Source organism: Grammomys surdaster, unplaced genomic scaffold, assembly GCF_004785775.1.
Source record: "Grammomys surdaster isolate TR1022 unplaced genomic scaffold, NIH_TR_1.0 125977, whole genome shotgun sequence".
NCBI classification, from domain to species: domain Eukaryota; kingdom Metazoa; phylum Chordata; class Mammalia; order Rodentia; family Muridae; genus Grammomys; species Grammomys surdaster.
Genome location: NW_021620793.1, coordinates 392,175 through 418,356, shown reverse-complemented (window position 1 = coordinate 418,356; position 26,182 = coordinate 392,175). Strand labels below are relative to the sequence as shown.

General features: G+C 51.3%; 1 protein-coding gene across 2 annotated transcripts in view; it reads left to right on the top strand.

The window, feature by feature from the left end:
• Positions 1–25,204, top strand: part of Pax7 (paired box 7) — a 97,986-nt gene extending 72,782 nt beyond the window's left edge. Inside the window, exons 8-9 of one of the 2 annotated variants that reach the window (XM_028753991.1) lie at positions 13,522–13,768; positions 22,412–25,204. In XM_028753991.1, coding sequence (XP_028609824.1) covers positions 13,522–13,768; positions 22,412–22,527 — 363 coding nt within the window. In that variant the 3' untranslated portion in view covers positions 22,528–25,204. The remainder of the gene's footprint in view (positions 1–13,521; positions 13,769–22,411) is intronic. The other variant, XM_028753990.1, reaches the window with a different exon arrangement.
• Positions 25,205–26,182: the final 978 nt, after the last annotated feature.

The window sequence follows — 26,182 nt, the reverse complement described above, 5'->3', positions numbered from 1 at the left end:
TGGGAACAGACAAAATCTCAGCGCAGTACCCAGCCTCTTGTTTGTTTGCTATGGAGTCCTCCATGCCCTGGGCACATTTTTTGCTAATTTTGTAGCTGCCTTTATCAAATGGGGATTCGCAGGCGCCTTAGCCTTGATAAGTGGATTAGTCTCTGCGCTAAACAAGGAGGTGCGGGGCGTGGGGGCTGCGCCACAAAGATGTTTGTTTCCGGAAGAATGGAGCCTGCGTTCTCTGCCCTGTGCGGGGCGTCTGAGATGCTGGAAGGGCCATCTGCGTGCCTTGTCTCAGAGCTTGGAGCTGCAGCTTAGAACTTGTTACAGAGTAACCAGGGAGCCAAGGGGAGGGGCCGGGACTTGCTGGGGGTGGGGGGAGACTTTGGATTCTTTCCAGGCATATGATCCACCTGGGCTCAGCATGTTGAACATGGGAACACCTGCTTGGGCTGCAAGACTCCCGTAGCCATCCGTCCCCCTCCTCCCTCCCCCCCCTTCCCTTCCGTCTACCCCTCACTTTCCTAAGCCCTTCCAAGAGCTCCACTGTGACTTGGCTAGGGATTCAGGATCAGTTTGTGCAGACTTCTCTAGTGCAACAGCAACAAATTTGCAGGCCCTGGAACTCTGGAAGCAAGAGGTTTGTGTCTGCTCAAAGACTCTAGAATGTTCCTTGGGGGCTTCCTTAGCATTGGTGATCTCTGAGGAATGGCTCTTTGGGGTCACAGGGCATTATCTAGACACCCCAGTTTATAGCGGTGAGTGCTTCGCCTGGAGACCAGGAGCATTACCTTTAAAATGTATGCGAGCTCTTCTTTGGTGTCAGAGCCGGGAGACACTAGCCTCTGGTCAAGTTGACCCGTGGTCTCCAGGAAGTTCCACCATGGTTAGCTTAGCCTGTGACTCTTCGTGGCTTGTGATAGCCTACCAGATGTTGAGACAGAGAGAGGAAGTGAAGATTTTGGGGTGACCAAGACAAGTCACAGACATCAATAGAATCAGGGAAGACTCTGGAGCAGGCGTGCTCTTTAGAGGTCAAGGCGGGGGGTGGGGGGCAACCAAAAAGGTTTGCTGGGTAGAGATCAGAAAAAGTCCCTGCAGAACCTAGAGATGAAATAGGGTATATGAAGGACGAGTGCTTGTCCCAAATAAACCGTGAAGGCTTGTTGAGAAAGTGGGGTGGGGGACCCCCAGTGGTTCCTTGTCCCTGAGCCTTCTTAGTGTAAGTGGTTGGGGTGTTTAGATCTCTACTCTGTGCTGGCTGAGGGGTGAGGGGGGCAGAGGTGCTTTGAGAGAGAAGGGACGGGTGGAGCAGAGTGTCACAGGCCCTCAGCTGGTCCTTAGCCGCCCAGTCTCCCAAGCCGCCTCCAGCTGAGTGTGATTTTGCTATTTATTTACATGTAATTATTGCTATGAGGTGCAGATATTAACGCTGTCAAGAGCAATTTGCTCTGACATTTTTCACTCCCTCAGTGCCCCCGCCACTCTTGATGGGGCCCAGGGCTCTCCCAGCTTAGCCGCTGAGCACCAGCTCGGTGGCCCGGCCCAGAACCACCCAGCCGGCAAGGAACTGCGTCAAAGAGTTCACCGGGCTCTTCTGCAAACCCATTAAGCTTTGAAATTGAATTTGGTCTGGAAGAGGATGGGTGCTTCTCACCCTGCCACCGTTCCACCAGCCAGTCTGGCTCAGGGCTTCCCAGCCCTGCCTTACACAGACAACTGGGGGGGGGGGGGCAAAAAAGGGCTTGTGCATGAGGGCAGGGGGCAGGGCTAAGGGCTCAAGGATGGCAGAAGGCACTAGAGAGGATGGTAAAGACCTCAAAGGTCATTGTCAGAGAGGCAGGATGCCTCGAGCTTGGCCCCGCGGATACAGCCTAAGATGGATGGGTCCACTCACTCTCTCCCTTACCATCTGGTCAGCCAACAATGGGTGGCGGCTGGGGTGACAGAGAAGTCGTAAGGTATAGAGAAGAAGGGGCTGGCTCTGAGTTTCTCCCTCAGGACCCATATGGTGGGGAACTCCTGTAATCCCAGTGTCAGGAGGTAGAGGCAGGAGGCCAGCTTAGCTCCAGGTCAGTGAGAGACTCTGACAAAACCATGGTAGATGGCCTCAGAAGAGGAACTTATAAAGTTGTCCTCCGGCTCATCTCCACACCCATGTGTATCAGTGCATATGGGCACATGCAGAGAGAAGGGAAAAGAAAGGCAAGTGGCCCTGGGGACAGGTGGCTCTACCCTTGTCATAAGGAGAGATTGCTCTGAAGCCAGTGAGGTCTCTGAGTCACTGTGGAGTAGGAAGAGGAGCTGGGCTGGCCCACACTGAGTCCTTCCGACAATGCTAGGAAAGGAAGTGCTTTTTAGTTTATACTTTCCAGGTTCCCATCCCAGCTCCCCCAGTGACTGAGTGTGTTGACTTATGTAAATCACTTGGGCTTCCTGGAGACTCTGTTTCCTTGTCTTTAGAATGAAATCTTTGTCTTGTTTCTTAAAAAAAAAAAAGAAAGAAAAGAAAGAAAAAGAAAAGAAAAAGATTTGTGTGTGTGTGTGTGTGTGTGTGTGTGTGTACATGCAGGTATATACAGCTATCCTTGGAAACCAGAGGAAGGCACCAGATCCCCTGGAGTTAGAGTTATTGGGGTTTCTGAGCCTCCTGATGGAGGTGCTGAAGACTGAACTAGAAGCCCTACTATGAGAGCAGCAAGTGCTCTTAACTGTTGAGCTATCGCTCCAGCCTCTAAACAGCTATTTTTTTTTTCATTAGGCCCACACTTCACTGGGTCAAGGGTTTGGGATGGATGCTGACTTGTCTTTCATCTGACCAGGAGATTGTCCACAGAAGGGTGCAGTCAGCATCCCAGCAGCCTGCCCATTTGGAGACATCTGATGGGTGGGAGGGAAAGGCCCGTTTCAGAACAGTTGAAGTGTTGTACATCTCTGAGCTGGTGTCTTTCTGGTTGGTAGGAAAGAGTGTCTTCCTACACATAGTAGGTGGGAAGGAATGGCTTCCTGCATACAGTAGGTGTATAGCAATGTGAGCCTGTCAAGTTTCTGGGACCAAATGGAAGAAGAAACTGGGACCCATGGGTCCTTTTACCCTTTTTGTGGGGAACTGGCCTTCTGGGCGAGCAGCAGGCCTGAGCCATCATGGCCATGGGTCCCTAACGCTCTGTGATGCATGCCAGCTTGTCTGCCCAGATACTAATGAGGCCCCGCTGCCACCACTCAGTCCCTGCCACCACCAATCTTCATTCTCCTCTCTGACAATTATGAAGGGGACCCACACACATACACCAGGGGGAACTATGGACCCCTCTTGCTTCCCTCCCCCTTCCCCTTCCACCCCCTCCTTCCCCTCAGCCTGGCCAATTAGGCCCCTGACACCTGGAGCCGCTGACAAACTGTTTCTGTCACTTGCTCTCTGTCTTTCATTAGGGCAGCGGAGGAGGGGGAGCGGAGGAGGGAGGGGAGAGAGATGGGATCTTTCATGCTTAGTAAGGCCGGCTACATTAATTACAAAACGGCCATTTGCCGCGTGAAACTCTGCTAATTAAATTTATGCAATCATCATTTTTAAATACTCATATCTTTCCCAGCGATCGGCTGGTCCCTTCCTTCCCCAGCCCCTCTGCCACCGCTGCAAGCAGTCACTCTAATCCCCTGGCTGTGTTTATCCAGCCATCAGAGATGCTGTTCAATCTCATCCCCCTCTGCCCACCTCCACCCTACATGGACACCTCCAACCTGGGCCAGCCTAAGGATCTATCCAGGGAGGAATGGCTTAAAAGCCGCCCCCGTGTTTCCCTATCCAACTAGAAGTTTCTAGATATCTAGAGAGTAGCACTTTGTCAGCCAAGTTATCGGATGTGTATATGTTCTTGACTTCCCGCAAGAGGTCATTCTGTCCACACCTCGGGTCCTGTCTCCCTGTCTCCTCAGGCTAGGGTGGGGTCTTTTGAGAATCTTCAGGATGGGGAGGGGGCACGAGCATGTCACTAGACCCGCTTCTTCTGATTTTTATTAAGCAAGCCTGGCACGTGCCAGGGCTGGCCTGGAGAGAAACAGATCCAGTCTGTAGTCCCCTCCTGAACTTGTTCATTCTGCAAAATGTTTGTTAGATGCCTACTGTGTGCCGGGCACCTAGTCTGTCCTCAAGCAGTTCCTCCCCATCCGGGCTGTTGTGTCTGGCCACAATAGAATGTAACGTGTCAGTGCTGAGGAGGTGCACGGGGACTCGTGGGTGTGTGGGGAGCTTGTCATATGCACAGCAGCACACAGGATCAGTATCAGCCTGAGGCAGGGAAGACTGCAGGGCTATAGGAAAACAGGGCTGCCTCTGTGAGGTGAGGCGCCAGCCAATAGGACCACAGCCTCCCCCTGCTGATCCTTCGGCAGTCTCTTCTGATGCCAGGAAGACCTCTCAAATCCCACTTGCACTCCTCCTGATGCTAGCTCCCACTGTTCTTTCTCACTTCTTTACTCCAAGGGACCTTGCCTGCGGCCCTTACCCTGAACACACACACACACCAAATTTACATGTGCTTGTACACATCTGTGACAGACTCACACATGTGTAATAAGCAATGTATCCATGTACACACAGATAAACAGTGCCATGTACAGAACACAAAAAGATTCTCCTTGGAATGTAATATACTCCCCTATGCACGCACGATCCTGAATGCGATGGTCCTTTGTGCACATACATGCACACCCGATATTCACACATGCACATGGCTAGCAGCTAAGCAAACATGTACCCAGTACACACACATGTACATGCACACATAGCCCTCACACACACGACATTCACATCCATGTCCATGTGCAGACAAAAGTCTCTATCTGATAATCCCATGTGTACACACATACAGTGATCACGCATATACACGGCTAGCAGCCATAACATGCGCACGTAGTACGCCGATGCACACATGTGACCCATACACATGGAGTACACACACATACTGAGTTCCTGAGCTGTCTAGTAAAGGAGACCCCAGCACTGGGACAGAGCAGAGCATTTGCCCCTTAGGTGATCCCCGACAAGCCCTGCGCCTCAGCTTCCTCATCTGCAGAGCAGGCTCACTGTTTCAGAGAGTGGGTACCAGCCTTGACTGGGATAGGCTCTGGGGGAACTGGAGGGCGCTCTGCTTCAGCAGAAGCTCACTGGAGGCTAGAGGGATGCAGGCACCGGGGCTGCTGTGTGAACATGGCAAGGGGGGGGGGATGGGGGTGCAGCCCATCCACACACAGCAATGGCTGCTGAAGGGGCGGGGCCGGGGAGACCTGGGAGAAATCTTGTTTGGAAGTTCCGAGTCAGCACCCGAAGCCCATTACAGCTGTCCACAGGGGGTGGAGGGGGGCGTAGATCCTCTTAGCAGAGAATTGAGAGAGGAGCAGTGGTAACTGGCTGCCTGGGTGGGGGATTTCTCGCTTGCACTAATCCCAGCTGGGGACAGGCAGGGGGCCGGCATGGGGTGGGGGATGCTGCTTCTGTGTGTGTGTGTGTGTGTGTTTGTGTGTGTGTGTGTTGGGATTGGAAGAGGGTGATGAGACAAAAAGGTCTGCACAGGGGAGCTGGGGAATGTGGGAGTGAGGCTGTGGTGTATGTAGGTAAGTGGTGTGTGTGTGTGTGTGTGTGTGGTGTGTGGTGTATGTGTGTTATATGTGTATGTGTGGGGTGTGGTATGTGGGGTGTGTGTATGTGTGGTGTGTGTGTGTGGTGTGTGAGAGATATGTGGTGTGTGTGATGTGTATGTATGTATGTGGTGTATGTGTAGTGTGTGTAGTATGTGTGGTGTGTGTGGTGTGTGTGGTGTGTGTGTGGTATGTGGTATGGTGTGTGTGGTGTGTGTGTGGTATGTGGTATGGTGTGTGTGTTGCATGTGTGTTGTGGTATGGTGTGTGTGTGGTATATGGTGTGGTGTGTGTGGTGTGTGTGTGTGGTATGTGGTGTGGTGTGTATGGTGTGTGTGTGTGTGGTGTGTGTGGTGTGTGTGTGTGCGGTGTGTGTGTGTTGTATGGCATGAACCATGTGTCTTTGCCCAAGTGACTGTGGCTATATTTTAGGCTACCTTTTGTAGCAATAGCAGTGATGGCTTGTAGGCACCTGGTGATCATTAGTCATCTGGGATAATAAAAATATTTCCAGTATCCAGAGAGGTAGCACCAGTGGACGGGCAAGGAAGACCAGATATGGGACCAAATCTCTGCTCCCTTGCCATGCTCAGCCTACCCTGATGGAGTGCACTCGGACCCAGGGGTGCCCCAGCTAAGCCCCGTCTGAAGCTTGTCTCTGGTCCTTCTTTGCACAGCTTTAACAAATCCTGCCTCCCATTCCTGGCCATAAAACAGGCTGTCTCCTGTACATCCCCACTCCGGCCTGGCCACTTTCAGAAGTCAGGGTGATGTGTTTGCATGGTGGTGAGCCAAGGATAGAGCTGGACCTGGGACCAGTTTTCTCTGTGCCATGTCAGAGACTCCTTCATGGCCAAATACAATCAGAGGATGGGAGCAGGGGTGTGTGGGCGGCATTAAGGTCCTCACCAAAATGTGTGTGCAGGGATAAAGGGTGTTCTCAATGATGTCTTAAGGTCTGTTGGGGATCGGAAGAGAGTCATACCGTCTGTGTGGCTGTATGTGTCTGTACCAAAGTATGAGTTTCTGAGCAGCCCAAGACTGAGAGACCTCATGGACTTGCCCCAAGTCCTCCCAGGCCTCCTCCTCTCTGATAATAACCACTGTCATGCCTGAGGGGGTGTGTTTTGCTGAAGTGACTGGCACCTTCTTCCTTTTGGAAACGTGCAGCCAACTTCTAGGGGGAACCCATCTCAGAGCAGAGCCAAGCTCCCTCCAGACGCTTGGGGGCAGAGCTGAAAAGGACACACTCACCCAGGTGGCTGGAGAAGGGTTCCCTTTGTCTGCTATCTTAGGTTCATTGCCATCTCAGGGGGTTCCAGGGCCCCTCCTTGCTCCTCCATTTTAACCCAGGTTTTAGCAGAAGCTTGCAGGGAGGGAGGACTGGCTGACTGGATTCTAGGCACATTCTTACATTAACCTTTCAGGACCCTTTTCCCATCATAGAGATGAGAAGACTGAGCCCTAGCAGGTTAAAGAACTTGCAGCAGGGGTAGGGATCGGGGCATAGTGAGGTCCCTGATTTCCTCTTGAGTCCCTAAACTAAAATAACTATTCCCAAGGTCAGCCACGGGGAGCTTGTCATCACAGCGCTTGCCTGTGGCTGCAGGGTTCTATTTACCTGTGTGTGGAGTTTCAGGGCAGCCTGAGACTACACGAGCCCGGATCTGGTAGGGTAGATGTGAGTTTGAGACCAGACTGGACTAGAGTGAGAACAAACACCCTCCAGGCTCCAAGAGGACCCCAGCTTTTTTGCCTTTAGCTGGTCTAGGGCCCTTGGGGAAAGGGTCATACTTCTTAAGGTCTCAGAGGAACAGCCTCTAACCTACAGCTGGTCATAGGGTTCTTTGACCAAAGGTAACCCCCTCCCATTTATCTTCTCATTCCCAGGCCCCCTCTCCCCCTCTCCCCACCACCCAGAGCCTACCACACAGCTTTGGTTTAGCTATGGCACCTCTAATTTCAGTTTTGCTCCCCAAGCCACACTGGGTTATCACAGAGGGTGCAGAGCTCCAAGCTCTGGCTCCTCGGTCCCAGGCCCTCAGGCCAGCTCAGGAACGGAGGGAATTAATTACATTCTCCCATCCCCTTTTAAAGTAGGGGAGCACATCAGGGCGTCCACAGAGGAGAGGTTGCAGCACAGAGGCTGTGGAAGGGGGGGCCCACCCCTGAAAGCAGCAGGCCTCTCCCCAGGGGCGGAAGGGGGTGGGTGAGGCTGGCCCCTTATTGATTTAGCTAGGTTCAGGCTGGGACTGATTTGGGGTAAGGGGTGGGGGTGGAGTACTGGGAGGTGTGGGGGGAAGGGGGAAGGGAGGAAGAGAGAGGAAGGTAAGGCTGTCAGTCAGGCTGACGGACAGCCCCGAGATTTGCCTTCAGATAAAACCTTACAGATGTGGAGGTCAGTATTGATTTTGAGTTAGTAACGGTACCTTACCAAGAAGTAATACATTAGTGAAAGCAAGGTCACCAGGAAAAAGCAAACCCCACCCGGGAGAGGCCTCGACATTCCTGAGGGGGTGTACATTACCGCATCAGACCAGGACTTCCTCAAGTTCAAAAGTGTGCAGGCCCAGACCTCCGCTGGGCCTCACTGTGGGCAAGATGCTTCCTTCCTCTGTGGCACAGAGGGACTTTTTTGCAGAGGTCCCTGGGGCTCTGTACCGTTAAGGCTGGGAAGACCCTGGGGAGCACCAGCAGAGAGGTCAGAGACCCAGGCACAGACCCCAGAGTGGCTGCTGGCCAACTATGTCAAAGCCAATGGGCCTCTTACTTCCTGGTGCCTCAGTTTCCCCATCTACAGACTAGGGCTAGAAAACCCATTTGCTTGAGTAACCAGTGCAGTGACCTGGTACAACCCTGGCTGAGATTTAGCCTCTATGGTGACCAACCGGGCTCTTTTAGGTTGTTCCCTGTCTATTGCCTGGGAAGTTACCCTCCTGCAGATGAAATGGAAACCATTTGATCCAGGAGCCTCCAGGGACTCAGAGTCACCATTCACACCTACCCCAGATGTGGATTTGATTTGATGTTCCAGGCCAAATCCCATTGAGCAAATCCCATTATGGGAAAAAGCTCCCTGGGCTGAGTTGTCTGTGAGCTGGCAGGGTCCATGGCCTTCAGAGCCATGGAGCACAACACACACCCCTTCCAACAAAGAGCTGTGGGAGGCCTTGCCCCTCCCAGGTCTCCTTCCTGGGTAGCCCTGGCTGTAGACCAGGCTGGCCTTGAACTCACAGAGATCCACCTTCCTCTGCCTCCAAAGTGCTGGGATTAAGAGCGTCCAGAACCATGCTTGGTTTAAAATATTTTTAAAGAAGAGTTCATTCTTTTCCATTTTACTCGTGTATATGAACCTTCAGGCTGTGTATGCAGTGTCTGAAGAGGCTAGAAGAGGGCACAGGATCCCCTGGAACTAGAGTTGCAGGCGCCTGTGAGCCACCTGATGTGGGTGCTGGGAACCAAACGAAGTCCTCTACAAGAGCCATCAGCCCCAACCCCCTCAGTGTTCATCTTTTTGGCCGTTTCTTAAGTTTGCTTAGGTGTGTTCTCACTGTAAGGTCTTTCCGACTTAGAAAGCCCTCTGCCAAGCATATCTTGCAGGGCCGGTTGTTTTGGATTTGATGGCTATGAACACTTTGGGCAGGTCTTCCCTGAGCCCACCCCCCTACTCCCCTCCCATGTGGTCCCATGCCTCCACAGTGGTCTCCAGTGGCGGAAGTTATGCTCTTTCTCTGTCTGCATATTTGACTGACAGCTCTGAGAGGCAGCTGGGGTTATTCTTCAGAATATCCTAGGTGATTGGCTTAAGATCGGGTACATGATAAATGCCCAAGAATAGCATTAGAGCCCTATGTGTGAATTCAGCAAGCACTTCTGAGCTCACCGTAGACAGCAGACCAGAAGCACACACTGAGACTGCAGAGAGTGATGACACATACTTTGGGCCCACAGCAATGGTCCCATGGCACATTCATTGATAATAAATGAGCCCATGAATGTTGTCTGCCTCAGGGAATACAACATTGCTGGGTCACAATGGGGCCCAAGAAACTGGTCCAGCAGAGAAAGCTCAGACCACAAGAAGCCCTTGCTGGAGCCCTTTTGGCATTCTTAGGTGACAGAGTCAGTTCTGGCCATTATCCTGTGTGAGTGTCAGTCGTATAGAATATGTATATATGAGGTCTCTGAGGTACCGCCTCCTCCCTTACCTTCCTTTCTCCTTTCTCCCTGCCCACCATCTTTTCTGAGCTGGCCATCTTGGTAAAAGGCAGTACTAGAAAATCAAGTTGGGTCTCAACCTCCTCCAGGAGCCTCTTACATGTTCTGAAAGAAGGGAAGGGGGTGGTGAGGTGATTCCTGGGGCCCAGCTTCTTTCAAGGGAAGCAGGCTCTGTCTGTGGGGGGCAGGGTGACTGACAGTGTCATCATTCAGGTGGGAGAGTGGGTTCTTGATTGGGAATCAAACACCATTGGGAACAGTGAGGTCTCCCAGACCCAGATCCCAAGTGTACCCTGGAGTCTCTGCATCGAACCCCATGGCAGGTTTCCCAGGCTTGGGACACCCATCTCGAAGATTAGAAAGGCACAGTGCTTAGATGTCTCCACATCCTAAAGCCCAGCGCTCTGCTCTTGATCCTGCCTGACAGAGATGCCAGGGGCAGGGCGAGTCTGTGAGCCAGGCAGACAGGACAAAGTAGTCCAGGTGCATCCACCCAACCTCAGACCTCCTTTCAAACCCTTCCAAAGACATAGAATATTTTTGCCATCTTGGAGGGGTCCACAGGGTTCCATCCAACCTAAAAAAAATGCCACCTGCAGAACCTGTGGACAGCCTGCCATGCCCCGCCCTTGGCTCTGGTGTGGACCAAGTACAGTTTACAAAGTTTAGGTGGTGTTTCATCCCCCCTTCCGCTGGCTTCCCAAGAAATGAATGACTCCATGACCCTGGGGTGAGACCCTCCAAAGGGCTTGGAGGAGCCAGCTTGGTCTTTGGGAATCCGTGGCTGGTGATCTTGGCCGTGAACCGGGCCCTAGCCTGCTGGATCCCTGACCGATGCCTATGAGGTGTGGTGGAGGCATTGCTCTCCGTGGACCTCACTGTTTTTATCTGAGAAATGGGTTCTTATCTCTGCCCCACATGTCTCCATAGTTCTCTGAATTTGAGATAGCATGTCGGTGAATGGCTAAGAAGAGGTCTGAAGGGAGGGGCAACTGCGGAGGCTCATGAGAACAGGGTTCTATTTCTGCACCTCTCAGCCAGGCCCAAGGCAGAGCATGTCCCTGGCAGAGATCCCCTCATCCTCCCGGCCTCTGACTCAGCCACCCTCACAATCCCTTTCCCTGGGACTTCAGAGGTCATGGGATTTCCAGGCTGTCCACACCCCCTCAGACACACAGCTGTTAGGTATGAGGACTCTGTTCTATCCAGGGCTTATAGAACCTGTGTGTCTGCCCTTGACCTGTTCTCCTGCCCCAGAGCTTATGTGGGACAAACCACTGGGAAAACCACCTCGCCCAGGGCCTCTATAGGGTGGCATCTTTCCTATAGGGTGGCATCTCCAGGAGATCACCGGAGGCCTGGGGCCTGCAGAGCAGGTCTTCTAGGCTCTGCCCATTTGACCTCTCTGGGTGACTGTGCCCTCTCACCCTGTAGGGTCATCACTGCACCATCAATCCCCACTGTCCCAGGAATTCTTGGTGGCAGGTCCCACCTTCTCCAGAGCTCCTTTGGATCTCTGGCAGGCTGGGTCCACGTTGAGGCTTCCACAACCAAAAGCTGTCTCTATCAAAAGCTTCAGTGCTCGCTCTGTGCTTCAGGGGCCTTCACTCATTGCCAAGATCTTTCTGTTCACTCTTCCACTGGGGCAGAGGCCAGAACTCTGCTCTGAAGTTCCGTGGCCTTCAGCCTGGGGTGTGGGGATAGACTGGTCACCAGTACTGAATGACTAAGTGAGCACCCTAGTGGCTCAACATCCATCCTTCAGGGTGAATTTGCAGAATCTGGGGGTCCCCACAATCCAAGCAGGGTCCTGGGTAAAGGTCAGAGACAGCAGGGGCTGACGATCACAGAAGGGTCTCAGGGAAGCTGTTAAAAAAAAAAAAATGGGCCTTGGGCTGGCGAGATGGCTCAGTGGGTAAAGGCACTTGCCACCAAGCCTGACAACCTGAATTCCATCCCCAGTACCCACATGATGGAGGGAGAGGCCTGATCCACCATGGATTGTCTTCTGGTTGCCACACGCAGGCACCCACACCCACACCCACAAAAATAAATAAATAAATGAAGTATTAAAAGCACAGGCTTCGGTCTTTGGCAGAGCAGAGGCAGGAGCTTAAAATCCAGAAAGTTATGAACAGCACCTGGTCTTAAGCACAGCAAAGGCGTGGGGTCGTTAAACCAGGAAGACTACAGTGCGTGTGCATGCGTGCGTGCGTGCGTGCGTGCGTGCGTGCGTGCGTGCGTGCGTGTGTGTGTGTGTGTGTGTGTGTGTGTAGATGAGATATCCCAGTGTGATGGAAAAGGCACGGCTCTCTAGCCACTGGAGGAAAGCTGTGACTATTGAGACATCGTTATCTAGTTAGGGCACTGAGGAACACATGCCTCGGTTCACATTAGTTCTTTCACTTACTCATTTCCCTTTTAGCTGATAGGCCTAGGGTATCCATTAGCTAGTGAGTGCATTTGTTCGTTCATTCATTCATTCATTCATTCATTCATTTATTCACCCCTTCAGCGGATAGCTTCATGGTGCCTTTTATCTAGCTAGTCAATTTACCTCTCATGCATGTGTGCATTCATTCTTTCATCCTGTCGTCCATCAGTCCATCAGTCGGTCAGTTAAGCATCCCTGATAGGCCTTACATGCCCCCTATCTAGTTAGAGCCCATTCACTCATTCACTCAGTCATTCATTCACTCAGTCATTCACTCATTCACTCAGTCATTCATTCACTCAGTCATTCATTCACTCAGTCATTCATTCACTCAGTCATTCACTCATTTAGTCATTCATCCACTGATTCATTCACTCATTCACTCAGTCATTCATCCACTGATTTATTCACTCATTCACTCAGTCATTCACTCATTTACTCACTCACTAATTCATTAACTCATCCATTCATTCCTTCATTTATTCACTTACTCATTCATTCACTAATTCACTCACTCATTCATTCATTCATTCATTCATTAATCCAACTGATAGATCAAGAGCCTTGTATAGTTAATGCATTTGTTAATTCACATATATGTATATATACCCACTCATTCATGCACTCACCCATTTCTTCACTCTCTCAGCTGATAGTTCAGGATGCCTTTTATGAAGCTAGTTCATTTATTCATTCATCCATGCATCCGTTGGTTGATCAATTCATTCATTCATTCTGCTGATAACTTCAGGATACCTCTCATCTAGCTAGTGTTCTCAATCATTTGTTCAGCTGGTGGGTCCGGGATTCCCCTCATGTAGTCATTGAGTTATCATTCATGTTTGTGGGCGTTCGTTCAGCATTCATCCCTCCAGCTGATAGGTCCAGGATGTCCCTTGAGTAATTAGTTCTTTCATTTCTGCCTTTATCTGTTGGTTTATTCATGCATGCATTCAGCAGAAAGTAGAGGTAACCCCCCCAAACTAGGTCATAAGGGACATAGAAGTGACAAAGGGCCTGACCTGCTTCTGGAGCTCCTGCTGGGAAACAGCCCCTTGGGCTCACACTTGGGCAGGAAAAACACTGGAGATGAGCTCCCATCTCCTGCACGAGGCTGTGACATTGCTGAGGTCTTCCCTGGGCCTGTGCGGGTAGTGTGTACTCACTGAGCTGCCCTGGCCCGATCCCTACATGCTAGTGGCCTGGGGTCCAGCCTCTGGCACTGCCTATCTCTCCTGCAGGTGATGAGCATTCTCAGCAACCCGAGCGCGGTGCCTCCACAGCCCCAGGCCGACTTCTCCATCTCCCCGCTGCACGGAGGCCTGGACTCTGCTTCCTCCATCTCAGCCAGCTGCAGCCAGCGGGCCGACTCCATCAAGCCAGGAGACAGCTTGCCCACCTCCCAGTCTTACTGCCCACCCACCTACAGCACCACTGGCTACAGTGTGGACCCTGTGGCTGGCTACCAGTACAGCCAGTATGGCCAAAGTGAGTGTCCCCCTCGCTGCCCATCTACAAGGGGACTGACGTATTCCTGGGCAAGGTGGTGGTCAGGGTGGAGGGCAGCTTTTTCTTTAAAAGAATTTTTAAATTATTTTATTATTTCATGTGTATGAGTGTTGGTGTACCATGTGCATGCAGTGCATGCAAGGGCCAGAAGAGGGTATCGGATCTCCTGGAACTGGAGTTACAGATAGCTGTAAGCCATTTTATGGGTGCTGGGAACCAAGCCCAGGTCCTCGGCAAGAGCTGCCAGGGCTCTTAACGACTGAGCCATCTCTCAAGTCCTCTTTTAAAATTCAAAGTTGCGTGGGTGTGTGTGTGTGTGTGTGTGTCTGTGTGTCTGTGTGTCTGTGTGTGGTATGTGGCTGGCTACCAGTACAGCCAGTATGGCCAAAGTGAGTGTTCCCCTCGCTGCCCATCTACAAGGGGACTGACGTATTCCTGGGCAAGGTGGTGGTCAGGGTGGAGGGCAGCTTTTTCTTTAAAAGAATTTTAAAATTATTTTATTATTTCATGTGTATGAATGTTGGTGCCAGGGCTCTTAACTACTGAGCCATCTCTCGAGTCCTCTTTTAAAATTCAAAGTTGCGTGTGTGTGTGTGTGTGTGTCTGTGTGTCTGTGTGTGGTATGTGTCTGTGTCTGTGTGTGGGGTGTGTGTGATATATGTTGTGTGTGTGTCTGTGTGTGTGTGATGTATATGCGTGTATGTCTGTGTATGGTGCGTGTATGTGATGCATGTGTATGTGTCTGTGTCTATGTGTGTGTGGGGTGTGTGTGTGTGTGTCTATGTGTGGGGTGTGTGTGATGTATGTTGTGCGTGTGTCTGTGTGTTTCTCTCTGTATGTGTATGTATGTATGTGTGTGGTGTGTGTGAGTGGGGGCACATGAGTGGAGGTCAGAGAACAATTTGGGGACATTGTTTCTTTTTTACCTTTACCTGGGTTCTGGGAATCAAATTCAGGGTCACGTTCCAGGTGGGAAAACTGAGGTCCATAAAGGAAGCAAAGGTGAGCTGGTCATCAGATGCAGTGGCTCACCTCTTGGTGAGGACACTCTACCCATGAGCATGGACTCCTGTACACACACACACACACACACACACTACTTCCACCCCAGGAGCCACAAATGCCCCTACAATCTCTCGAGGCTACACTTTATAAGGAGAAAGGGCAGGATTTTTTTCTCAGCATATTCTGTCTCACCCAGTATCCCCAGACCACTGTTTGACACAATCCACACGAGATGTCCGGGAAATACTTCATATTCTTTTGTTCAGACTCTGTTTGTCTGAAAAAAAAAAAAAAAAAACAGTGGTTTTTGTTGCTGTCCCTTTGGTGGTACTGGGAATTGAACCCAGGACCTTGCCCAAACTAGGGATGAGGACTGCCACAGAGCTCCATCCCCAACCCTCTACTTGCTTTATATTTGAGACAAGGTCCACTAAGATGTCCATACTGGCCTGAACTCTGTAGCTCAAATGGGGCTTGAATTTACTATCCTTCATCGGTACTTAAAACTCATGAAGGTACCATTGGGGACACAATGCTGCACACCCAAGCTTTTCAACATGAACTAACTAAATTCAAGGTCAGCTTTTACATTTATTTGAATGACATAAAACTAGGTAAACATCTGAGAGTCTGCTTGAGGTGGTGCTAGGCACAGGTCAAGTGTAGGATAGCTAGCGGCATGTGGCGTGGCGTGAAGTCGGGGCAGTACAGTGGGGGGCGGGGTCTGCTCCCCATCTTCCCCCTGTGCGTGGCAATGCAGGAGGATGGCTGTGTGCAGAGCTCTACTTTCTGCACAACACCCCTCTCAAGTCCCCAGGGTCCCACATACCTACTCCAGCCAGTGTCCCCTTGGTGTCTTGGCTTGATATAGCAACAGTAGACTCTCAGACCAACAGCTGGGCAAGCCGGGCTTGGCCCCAACCTCTGGCCGCCGGCTGATGGGGCCAACAGCAGGGCAGGCCCAGACAGGATGGGGGAGCCAAAGGTCACAAGGCTGCCCTCTCGCCACCTTCCAGCAAAGGCCTCACCTGCTGGTGTCAAACTAATCAGGAGGGTGTGTGGAGAGAGTGGGGCCTCCAGCCTGAGGGCACCCTCTCCAGCTGCTGCCTGCTTCTGCTACGCTGACCTCTGCTTCCTGAGGCCCCCAGCCCACTCCAACCTCATGGCCTTGGCCTCCACGGTTAAATGAGGGCCAGCTGTGTGGGCCTCTACCTCCCATGTGCCTATGTGCAAGCTCGCATGCGTGTCTGCAACATGGGATTGTTCCAGTCCAAGTGTCTGTGCACACGATGTGTGCAAGCGATGTGGCATGAATAATTCAGCAGCTGCAAAGTGCCCACATCTTCCCAGATAAGTGAGTTGTCTATGTGTGTGTGTGTGTGTGTATAAATGTGTGCTGGATGTGAGTGTGTGTTTACATGTAACTGTACTCATGTACATACAAATCACAGTTCCTTGTACACGTTGCATATGTGTATACGGCTTTGTAGGAGCACACACAGACGCACATAGATGTGAGGGTATGTGGTGGAAATATGCACACATGTTTACATTTTCATAGGTGGGTTCTGATAGGCCGATGTGTCTATATGTGTGTGTGCGCGCTGGTGTGTGTGTGTGTGTTGAATGTGTATGACCAGTATGCAGATAAGTGTGGCTGTGTGCACATGTCTGTTGTGGCGTGTGCTTCTACTTAAAGGTGTCTATGATTAGGCATGTTTGGGTGCTTGCATGAGCACGATATGCGTGCCTGGGTGTGTTCACATGCTGTGCGTGGGCATGATTGTGTATGCAGGTGTGCGTGTGCCTATGGGTGTGCAGGAGCACGCGTGTGAATGTGTGCGTGGGAAGCACAGCTCGACACGATCATCTGTGAGCGGGATGCACCAGTGTGCATGGGAGCCTTTCCACGCGGTCCCTGGCTGACCCCCTGACCTAGCGCATGTTCTCAGTCCAACACAGGACACACATGCTCTTGATAAAACATTTGAGAGCAGCAGCGGCAGCGTGGCCGGCCCCGGGCAGGCGTTAGTCACACCCGGAGCCTGGAGCCCCTGCCCTGCTCCAGGGCGCCTGCCCAATTCGGAAATAAAATTAACCCCAAAGTCAGCGTGGGGGTGGTGGGGAAGGGGGATCAAAAGAGAAGGGGCCCAGGAGGCCAGAACGGAGAGGCAGTTGCCCTCCCTCTCCTTCCTCCCTCCTCCCCTCCTCCCTCCCTCCTCCCCTCCTTCCTCCCTCCTCCCCACCTTTCTCTGCTCCTCCTCCTCCGTTATTGCAGGGAGAGCTCAGGGCTTGTCTAGGGCCATTTTGTCTTCAGCCCTACCCAGACTCCACTTACTGAGGCACTTCGGCCACCATGTGTCACCATGGCATAAGACACACAGCCAGCCTCAGCTTTCCCACCTGCAGCATGGGTCTGGGGATGAGACACATCCTCTCGACAGTTTCCGGTCACACTGGCTTCTTTTCTGTTGACATTCTGGGGCAGCCAAAGGACATGTCACATTTCCATTAACCAGCAGCCATCATCCCTGAGCACAACACATAAGGCCAGGTTCTCTAATAAGCTTGGAAAGTCACACATCCTGGACTCCTCTGTGTTGATCCCGTCACCTGCTGCCTCCTGTCCCATGCTCGAGTTTAGCCCATGCAGTTCTACGTGCTCCTCGTTCACAGAGCTTTCACACCCCCTGGTCCTCAGTTTGTTAGGCTCAGAGAGGTAGAATACTGTTTCCAAGGACACACAGCAGGGCAACTGTGATTCAGCTTCCTTACCTCAAAGCACAGGTGAGCCAGTCTTGGAAAGACACTTGACACTAATTGGTACACACTCTCCTGTATGCAGATACCTGTGTGTGTGTGCGTATGTGCATGTGTGAGTGCCACTGAGCACGTGCACAGAGTCAAGGTGTAACTTGTTAAATGTGTGTGCACGGAGGGAGGAGAAATAATTATTAGTTGGCGTTCCATCTCCACTGCTACACAGAGCTGTGTGCGTGGTTCTTCTCACTGTCTGTTACAGAAATGGTACCTAGAGAAGTTACTAGAGAGGTGTTGATGGGCAGGGTGGCCACACCTGTATCCTGGTCTTCAAGAGCCATTTCAGGTGTGTCTGAAACACGCACGTAACCCAACTCCTATGCAGCAGGCCCCGCCCCCGGCTCCTAGGGCCTCTTGCCTTCCCAGAAACACCTTCGCATCTTCCTGCTCTGGCCATGTCCAGCCATCTGCCCATCTCTAACTGTCCCTGGAGTGGGTGGGGGCAGGGGGCAGGGATGGGGCACATGGTAGATTAATATGGCCCTGGTGTTCCCAGAGGCCAGGGCTGTCCTAATGACGGGGCTGATAGAACGTCGGAGTGTGAAGAGGATTTTAATAGATCTGACAACTCTAATAAGAATTTGTGTCTGGAAGGGTCCTCCTCTGGGGCCGCGCTCTGACGAGCTACTGATGGCTGGGATCTGTTTACTGGTTGGCATTGCTGGCCCAGCTCCTGCCAACTCTTGATTAGTGTAATTGGAGACGTTCAGAGCCCAGGCGGGGTGTGAGGCAGGAGAAGGGAGACAGAGGGACAGAAGGACACCAAGGGCCGTTGACAGAGTCCCTAATGAGGAATGTCACTGTCCTGTCTTCTTGCCCAGACTTTTGGCTCTACCCTAGGAAGAGACAAGCAAGCCCTACAGTTGGCTCATTGGGTGCTTTGGAAGTTGTGGGGGGTGGTGAGGGTGGTCAACAGGAAAGTTTGACTTATGGGTGCTTCTTTGCCTACCTCAAGGGGGGAAAGCTCCTACTGTGTGCCAGGGGAAGGTAACCAGGGAAGAGGCACAGAGTGAGTAGAGGTGCCAGAGAAATGAGTCTTTATTTTGTTTTCACTTTATTTATTTATATGTGTATGTGTTCATGTGTGTATGTATGTGTTTGTGTGTGCAGTTGTGCCTGTGGGGGCCAGAGGTCAGGCTTAGGGCTCGTTTTTAGGCACTATCCACAGCATCTCTCACTGGTCTGGAACTTTCTAAGCAGACCACCAGGCAGGTTCTCTATTGAGCCCCAGGGATTCAGATGTCTCTGTCTCCCGTGTGCTGGGGCACAGAAACCACTGTGTCTGGTTTTTCTGCCTGGGCTCTAGGGATCCGCTTTTCACATTTAAACAGCTTTGTCAATGGAGCCATGCCCCTGGGTATCTATGTGTAACTCTGGGCTGGCAACTGTTCTGTGCCTCCGTTTTCACATTTCTCAGGTAGAAATCATCCTGCCCAAGGCACAGAACTCACGTTCCCCTAGTAGACAGTAAGTGCTGACCAAGTGTGGGCTCTAACTTTGCTATTATCCTGGCCCAGTGATAGACCTCTTAGCCTACCTGGAATACAGTGGTAGTGTCAGGGCCCAGCATGGGGTAGACTGAGGCAAAGTAAGCCACAGCTCCTGTGACTAAAGGAAGGTCACCTGAGGTGATGTGTGCTCTTGGTAAACCTTTCCTGAAGTGGAAAAGGCTCCATGTGGGCATGTAGGGCAAAGGGCCTCAGTCTTGAGGGCTGTATGCACACCAGGGGCCGTCACCAGGAATGCTCATACCCCAGGATCATTCCCAGGGGCTGCTGGTGAGGCCCAAGGCTACGGAGCTGTCCCCAGGCTGCTGGTCTGAAAGCATAAGAGGAACCAGCTGATTTTAGTTAGAGTCTCTAAAGACCTTGGCTCTACATTCTGACAAACAGGGACAGGGGACAGTCACACTACCTGGCTTATATGGCTGGAATAATACTTAAAAGTACCCCGAATACGGGATTGGGAGCAGGATAGCACAGGGCTAGCTCTCTGAGGCTTCTGCTTCTATCCCTTCAGTGCCTGTCACCCCTCTAAGAGGTGGCTTACTGATCCATGGATCCTGACACCCAAGGAGACATGACAGTGTGGCCAGAGCTTCAGCTAGAGCTGGGAACTCCCCACTCCCCACTCACAGCCAGGCAAGGCTGGCCACAGCTGCCTCTGCTCTGCTACCTGGGAGCCTGAGACTGAGTGAGTGATGTCACAGATTGTCCAACCCAGGAACTCAGCACAGAACTTCCCTCCACCTACCCACCATCAACCTGGCTGGGGAGACACACACAAAATTCAAAGACACCCCAAGACATTTGCACAGCCTTTAAGAGTTAGGAGGCTTGTCCTGAGACTTCTGTGACGACATGTTTAAAAACATCTGGACCCCAGTTTTCAAGTAGGTAGACGAACATAAAGGAAGACCAGTTTGCTCAAAACCACATGGTTGGGAATGTACCCAGGAATGACCACACCTTTTTCTATGCCACTGCCAAAGGTCACATTTCTTCTGGGCCTAAGCTCACAAGCAGTACACTCCACCTTCAGACTATGTGTGTGGGTTCTATTAACTTTCCCTGCACTCTGTCCCATGATACAAACCAGGAAACTGAGGCTCAAGTGGTGTGCCCCAGGTCACACCCAAGGATGGCAGGCACGGGGTTTAAATCCAGGACAGCTATTGAGATTGCTCCTCTGGTCTCCTTGACCTAGCCCTCAAGCTGTGTCCCCTGCCTCCTTGCTCTACCTCTGTCTGCTCTGCTTCAAGCAGAAGATGTCAAGCTCGGGGAAGCACAGTGACAGTCTACAGGCCGCAGGTAACAGGGAGCCTTGTGACTCTTCATGCATAGCTTTCTATCTTTTCCTCTGGCCTCTCTGTGCATGAGGGTCCTGTGGGGGTGCACTGGCTACTGTCACAAGACCTAAAGGTAACATCCCGCACCCTGGGAGGCCTTGGCCACATGCTTGTTCGGTGCCTTAGTCAGGAAAGACTTCTGCTAGAGTTTCCATTAGGACAGCTCCAAGTGCTTTGCCGGCCGGCAATTGTAGCTGCACATGACACACCTGTGTCTTCCTCAGGCGAGCTCTTGTTTGCAGGACTATGAATGCATGGGTGTTCCCACTTGTGCATCTGTTTACAAGGAGTAAAGGGCTCACACAGGTATGTGTGTGTGTGCTTGCTTGTATATGTGTGTACATTTGTGTGCGTGTGTGTGTATATGTCCTGAATGGACATGACTAGGTATTGTTAAGTATGAACATTAATGTCATGCTTGGCATAGCCTTGTGAAGATACTCATTTCCTCTACACACACACACACACACAGACACACACACAACTCATGTTCGAACACATCCCCACCAATCCTAACCTGTCTTCTCTGGAGCTGACAGGCTGTGGGTCTCAGTTCTCATTCTTCCTCCCGAAGGCCCTCTTGGCTCACTTGCAAAAAGCCACTTTGGCTCTTGTGCAAGGACCCTGCTGTGCCTCATGCATGCCTGCATACAGGGTCCAGCAAAGGCAGAGACCTTCGTCCTCAGTGTGCCCTGGACTCACTCAGTTGGGTTCACTGGCCAGGATGTGCGAATGGATTAAGGGAGGGAAACTTAATTTTCTACTAAAAACTGAGATGTATGTCTGTACTTTCCTGCAGAGACAGCAAAAGAGTGGACAAATAATAAACATTGAGTAAATATTTGCTGAGAGGCTGGAAAGGAGATTTGTGAGGGAAAGAGGGGTGGAAGAAGGATGGAGGGTGTTTTCATTTTATTTTTGTTACTGTGTCAAATACCCTGACCAAAAGTAACTTAGGGAAGGAAGGGGTTAATTTTACTTACAATGACATGTTACAGTTCATGATAACAGGAAGGTAAGTCAAGAACTTGAATTGGTCACATCACACCCTCACTGAGGAGCAGAGAGAAACAATGTATCCATGATGTCTACTTACTTGCCTTTGGCTGGCTTCATTCTTATACAGCTTAGGGTTCCCTGCCTAGGGAGTGGTGTCACCCACAGTGGGCTGCATCTCTTAATAACCAATTGGCAGTCAAGACAGTTCACCGACAGGCCCAAAAGCCAACCTGATCTAAACAGTTCTTCAACTGATGTTCACCTCTCAGGTCATTCTAGGCTATGTGAAGTTGACAATAAAAGTTAGCCAGCAGAGGAAAGAGGGACAGATGGATAGATGATCAGAAGGATGGATAGACAGATAAACAGAAGGATGAATGAACAGAAGAATGGGTAGATGAGTAACGTGGATGGAAGGACAGACAAGAAGATCGGCAGATGTATAGATGGAAGACTATGTGTATAGATGAATGTGAAGAAGATGGTGGGAAATGGATAGATGGATCATTAGGTTTGATGGGTAATCAGATGGAAATGGATGGATGGGTGGGTGGGTGGATGGATGGATGGATAGGTGGATGGATGGATGGGTGGATGGATGGATGGATGGATGGGTGGGTGGATGGATGGATGGATGGATGGGTGGGTGGGTGGATGGATGGGTGAGTAGATGGGAGGAGTGAAGGATAGATGGTTGGAAGAAGGGAAGGCATGGTAAATGGATGAATAGATATATTGATGGGCAGAAGAATGGAAGGAAAGGATAGTGGGTGGATAGATTGGTAAGATGGATGAGTAAACAGATGAATGAATAAATGGAAGATGGATGGATGGATGGAGGAGAGCTGGATGGAATGGTGGTTGTATGGACAGATGGACAGAAGGATGAAGGTGACGTGGAAGAATACATGAAGAGAACCTAGTTTCTAGAAGCCTCTCTCTCTTTCCAGCTGCTGTTGATTACCTGGCCAAAAACGTGAGCCTGTCCACACAGCGCCGTATGAAGCTTGGGGAACACTCTGCTGTGCTGGGACTTCTTCCTGTGGAAACAGGACAAGCCTACTAGGGTCCCTGGGGCAACTTGCCCCAACCAATGGCCCAGCCTAGCCCTTTCCAAGCCCCAAGTCTCCCCATCTCAGTCCCCTCATCCCCCTGGAGTGACAGGAGGCCAGGGAAAAAACCCTTTCCCTTCCTACAGGCAGCCCTCTGGAGATGGACAACAGTATGCCATTCACCCATGGTTAGTGATCCAGAGTGGCTTCTTGCCTCCCCTTCTTTCTCCAGAGAGATTCCTAGCCATCCTGCAGTAGCCTCCAGCTCACACTCACCTTCTAGTGTCATGGCCTTGGTCCTGTCTCAGTGCAGAGATTGAGGCTCAATCTGAACCAAGCACCTAGTTATCAGAAGAAAATGGTGCCAAAGACAAGGCCCTGGAGTCCTTGACCTCTGAGTCCTGGGTGCCCTGCACAGGTGCAGGTGGAGATCACGGTGTCCTCAGTCACAGAGCTGGGAGCTCTCTCTTGCTTGGCATCAGGACTGCAGCCTCTTTCACTGGACACTGAGATGAGTCCCCAGGGTGTTCCCAGGGGAGAAAGCAGGTAACATCTCAGCTTTACCTAGGAATCCAGAAGACTTTGGGACTGCCCTTACACACCCTGCTGAGCATCAGGAGACTAGGAAGAGATTCTAGCAGTGGGTATGGGACACAGAGGCAGAGGCTTGTTGGCCATGGGCTATCTCAGAATGCCTGGTCCGAGGTCCAGCATCAGGAGGTGCAGGACTCTTAGGCTGCAATCTGTATCAGAAGCTTGCCCACTGTATTGGGCCTGGGCAGCCCACAGAACCCGTCAGTCTCCTCAACTGGTAGGAGAAGAGAAGGTCTTGAGGTGACAGGAGGCACGAGTCAGGCTCAGACTGTCTGAATGCACGGAGCTTTCAAGTCCACACCCCTGGAGTTCTACACACCATCTTGCTGGAAGCTGGGAACCTGCCGTATGCATGCTGATGCCCTGAAAAGGGGCCTCCATCTTCCAGCATGTAAGGCTCTTGATGCCAAGAGCCTTCTCGGACCAGGCAGAATTTCTGGTCCACCCCAGAGAAGATACTGCAGTCTCCTTGGCATCCTCGGTGGAAGGCCATGTCTCTGTCTTTTTCGGAATAGCATTTTTCAGTGATGGCTGCCCAGTCAAAAGGCTTCTGTTGCCTCATGGAGCACAGTGTACCTTGGGCACTGTTTTTAAGCCATCCCATCCCATCCCTCCCACACTCTGGGAACAGAGGAAAATGCTAAAAGTCTCGGCAAAGAGAACAAGGAGCCTTCCCTAAGCACCGCAGAGTCTTCCTTTGCACCCCTGTCCTCTCTTAGAGCTGGGTCTTTTGGGGGGAAATGGACTGCTGAGCCCCCCCCCTCCTCCACAGAGCTTTTTATCACGCTCCATTTATCAAAATGGCATCCATTTTTACCCTCTCCCTCGCTGTAGCCTACACCCGGACCACCCTCATCCAATGCTGGTATCCCACAGCACCAAATCCAAGAACCCTGGGCCTGATGATTTGTTGCCACCTGTATACATGAGACCACCCTGTTGGCCCAGTCCATGCCTCCTGCCCTCAGCCAGCAAGATATTCCTAGAGAGAGGGGCTATAGGCTCAAAAGCCCACCTGACTTCCTTTTGCCTAGGGACCTGAGCCAGCGAGACACTGGGACACTTGTCTACATGAACACGTGACCAATGTACACCTATCTTTTCATCTCTAGACCCATTATCTGAAGCCCGTCCCAGGCCATGACTAGGATGGCTTGTATCTGTGGTTTAGAGAAGTCTATTAATAACTGAGGTCAAACACTCTCTGGTAGCATGGAGCACCAGACAGATGGAGCTCCTTGGCTCTGTCCGGTTTCAACAGAGGAGACTTCTGGCTTCGAGGTCTGGACAGGAGGAAAGCCACGTTGCCCCCCCCCCCACCCCGGGAACTCAGATTCTCCTTTTGAACTTCTCACAGCTGCACCCCTTTCGAAGACCAAATGCATCTTCCTCCACATTCCTTGCCCCTTGGATGCCTGGCTCTGGATGCACCTGAGTCTCTGTTCACCAACTATACTTTAGGAGCAGGGACCTCAAGCAGGCGACATCCACAGGGCCCAGTCCCAGCCCTGGGAGCAACATTCCAATGCTTGGACCAATCACAATGATCTGCCCACAAGGGTAACCACAACCAGAGACCTACTTGGGAGAAAATGAAATGATTTCTCATTCCATGCCATGCCGCTGAACGCTCCCCCAAGTTGCCATCTTGGTATAAAGTGGAACTTGTGTTCTGGGGAGAGCCTTGACCCCCAACAGCTTTTCCTAACCGTCTCATGCTTTTGTGAATCTGTCTCCCTTGATCTGTAAAACTCAGCCTTGTTTGGGCAGCTTGCAACTTCACCAGCGAGGTGACGTCAGTTAGATGAGAGGCACCAGGCCTCTCCACCACCCCTCTGGGGTTGAGCACAGCCTAGAAGAAGGCCAGTTTCCAGTGGCCAGGCTGGGCCAGAAACAGCCCCCCACCCCAATCCCTGTAAATAGAGTCAATAGCAAGATAAGAGGGGTGCCCTCCATGTCACCTCAAGTAGCTACTGGTTCTTCTGTGGAGGCCCCTCTGAACTCATATTGTATGGTAGTTCAAAATGTGATGTCGTGCTGTTTGTTTATAGAACATTGGCTTTTTATATATAAATCTATATACTTAAAAACAAAAACAAAAAAAAAAGGAAAGAAACCCCCACAGTGTGTATCGTGCTAGTGACAGGGACCATCTGTAGGGATCTCATTGAGTGTTTGGATTATGTATTCCAGCCTTTCTTGAGTTCCTTCCTTTTTTCCCCCCCATTGCCATTCCCCTACTCCCAATTTGGCATCTCTGTCTTGCTATGAAAATGAAAGAGATGGCTTTAAGAGTCAGGCTTCTGCTCTGTTGCTTTATACTCAGTTTAACTTTGCCCTTCTTTGAGGGGACCAGGAATGAGCACAGGAAACAGAAATTGGGAAGCAAGAGGGTAGGAGAGAAGAGTCAGGGGAGGAGGAGTTGGCCGGGGAGACAGGAGAGCGGCGTGACAGGAAAGTGGCGTGGCTTCACAGCCAGATGATAGATAGCTGTGGCCCAGGACAAAGCATGCTTCACCAGAGTCTGGTATTGTTTTGCATGGAAATGGTAGAACGTTCTAAGACATGGAACTAAGCCTTGCTGAGCGACTCCACAGTTGCCAACTAAGAAGACTGTGTCAGTCTTCTATGAGGCTTGTATCCTCCCAGGCTCCTGGAAATGTCTCTGCCTGCAAGATGCTTCTCTAGGGTGTGCAAGCATCCTCACTTTCTACTGAAGCACCAAGCCAAGAACAAATGGGGGGTACCTGGGCTGCCGTGTTGAAATGCTTCAAGATACCTGTGCATTTAATGTTCCCTCTGTCTACGCTGTCTATGCGGACATGGGCAGCCCCCTGCTGGGAAAACACCACCCTGTGCTGGCAAACATTCCTTCTTCCTAGTGACTGCAACATTGTTGCTTCAGTGTTTGGCTCAGCCGTTTCTCCTCGAAGCAAAGTGAGTATGTGTGCATGAGGGCGTGAGTGGGTTGTGCGCGTGTGGGCGGGTGTCTAAATATAAGCGCACCATAATTTATTCAGCTATATGGAATAGTAGACTAGAAAGACAAACTGGTATTTGCTTTAACTACCTGCT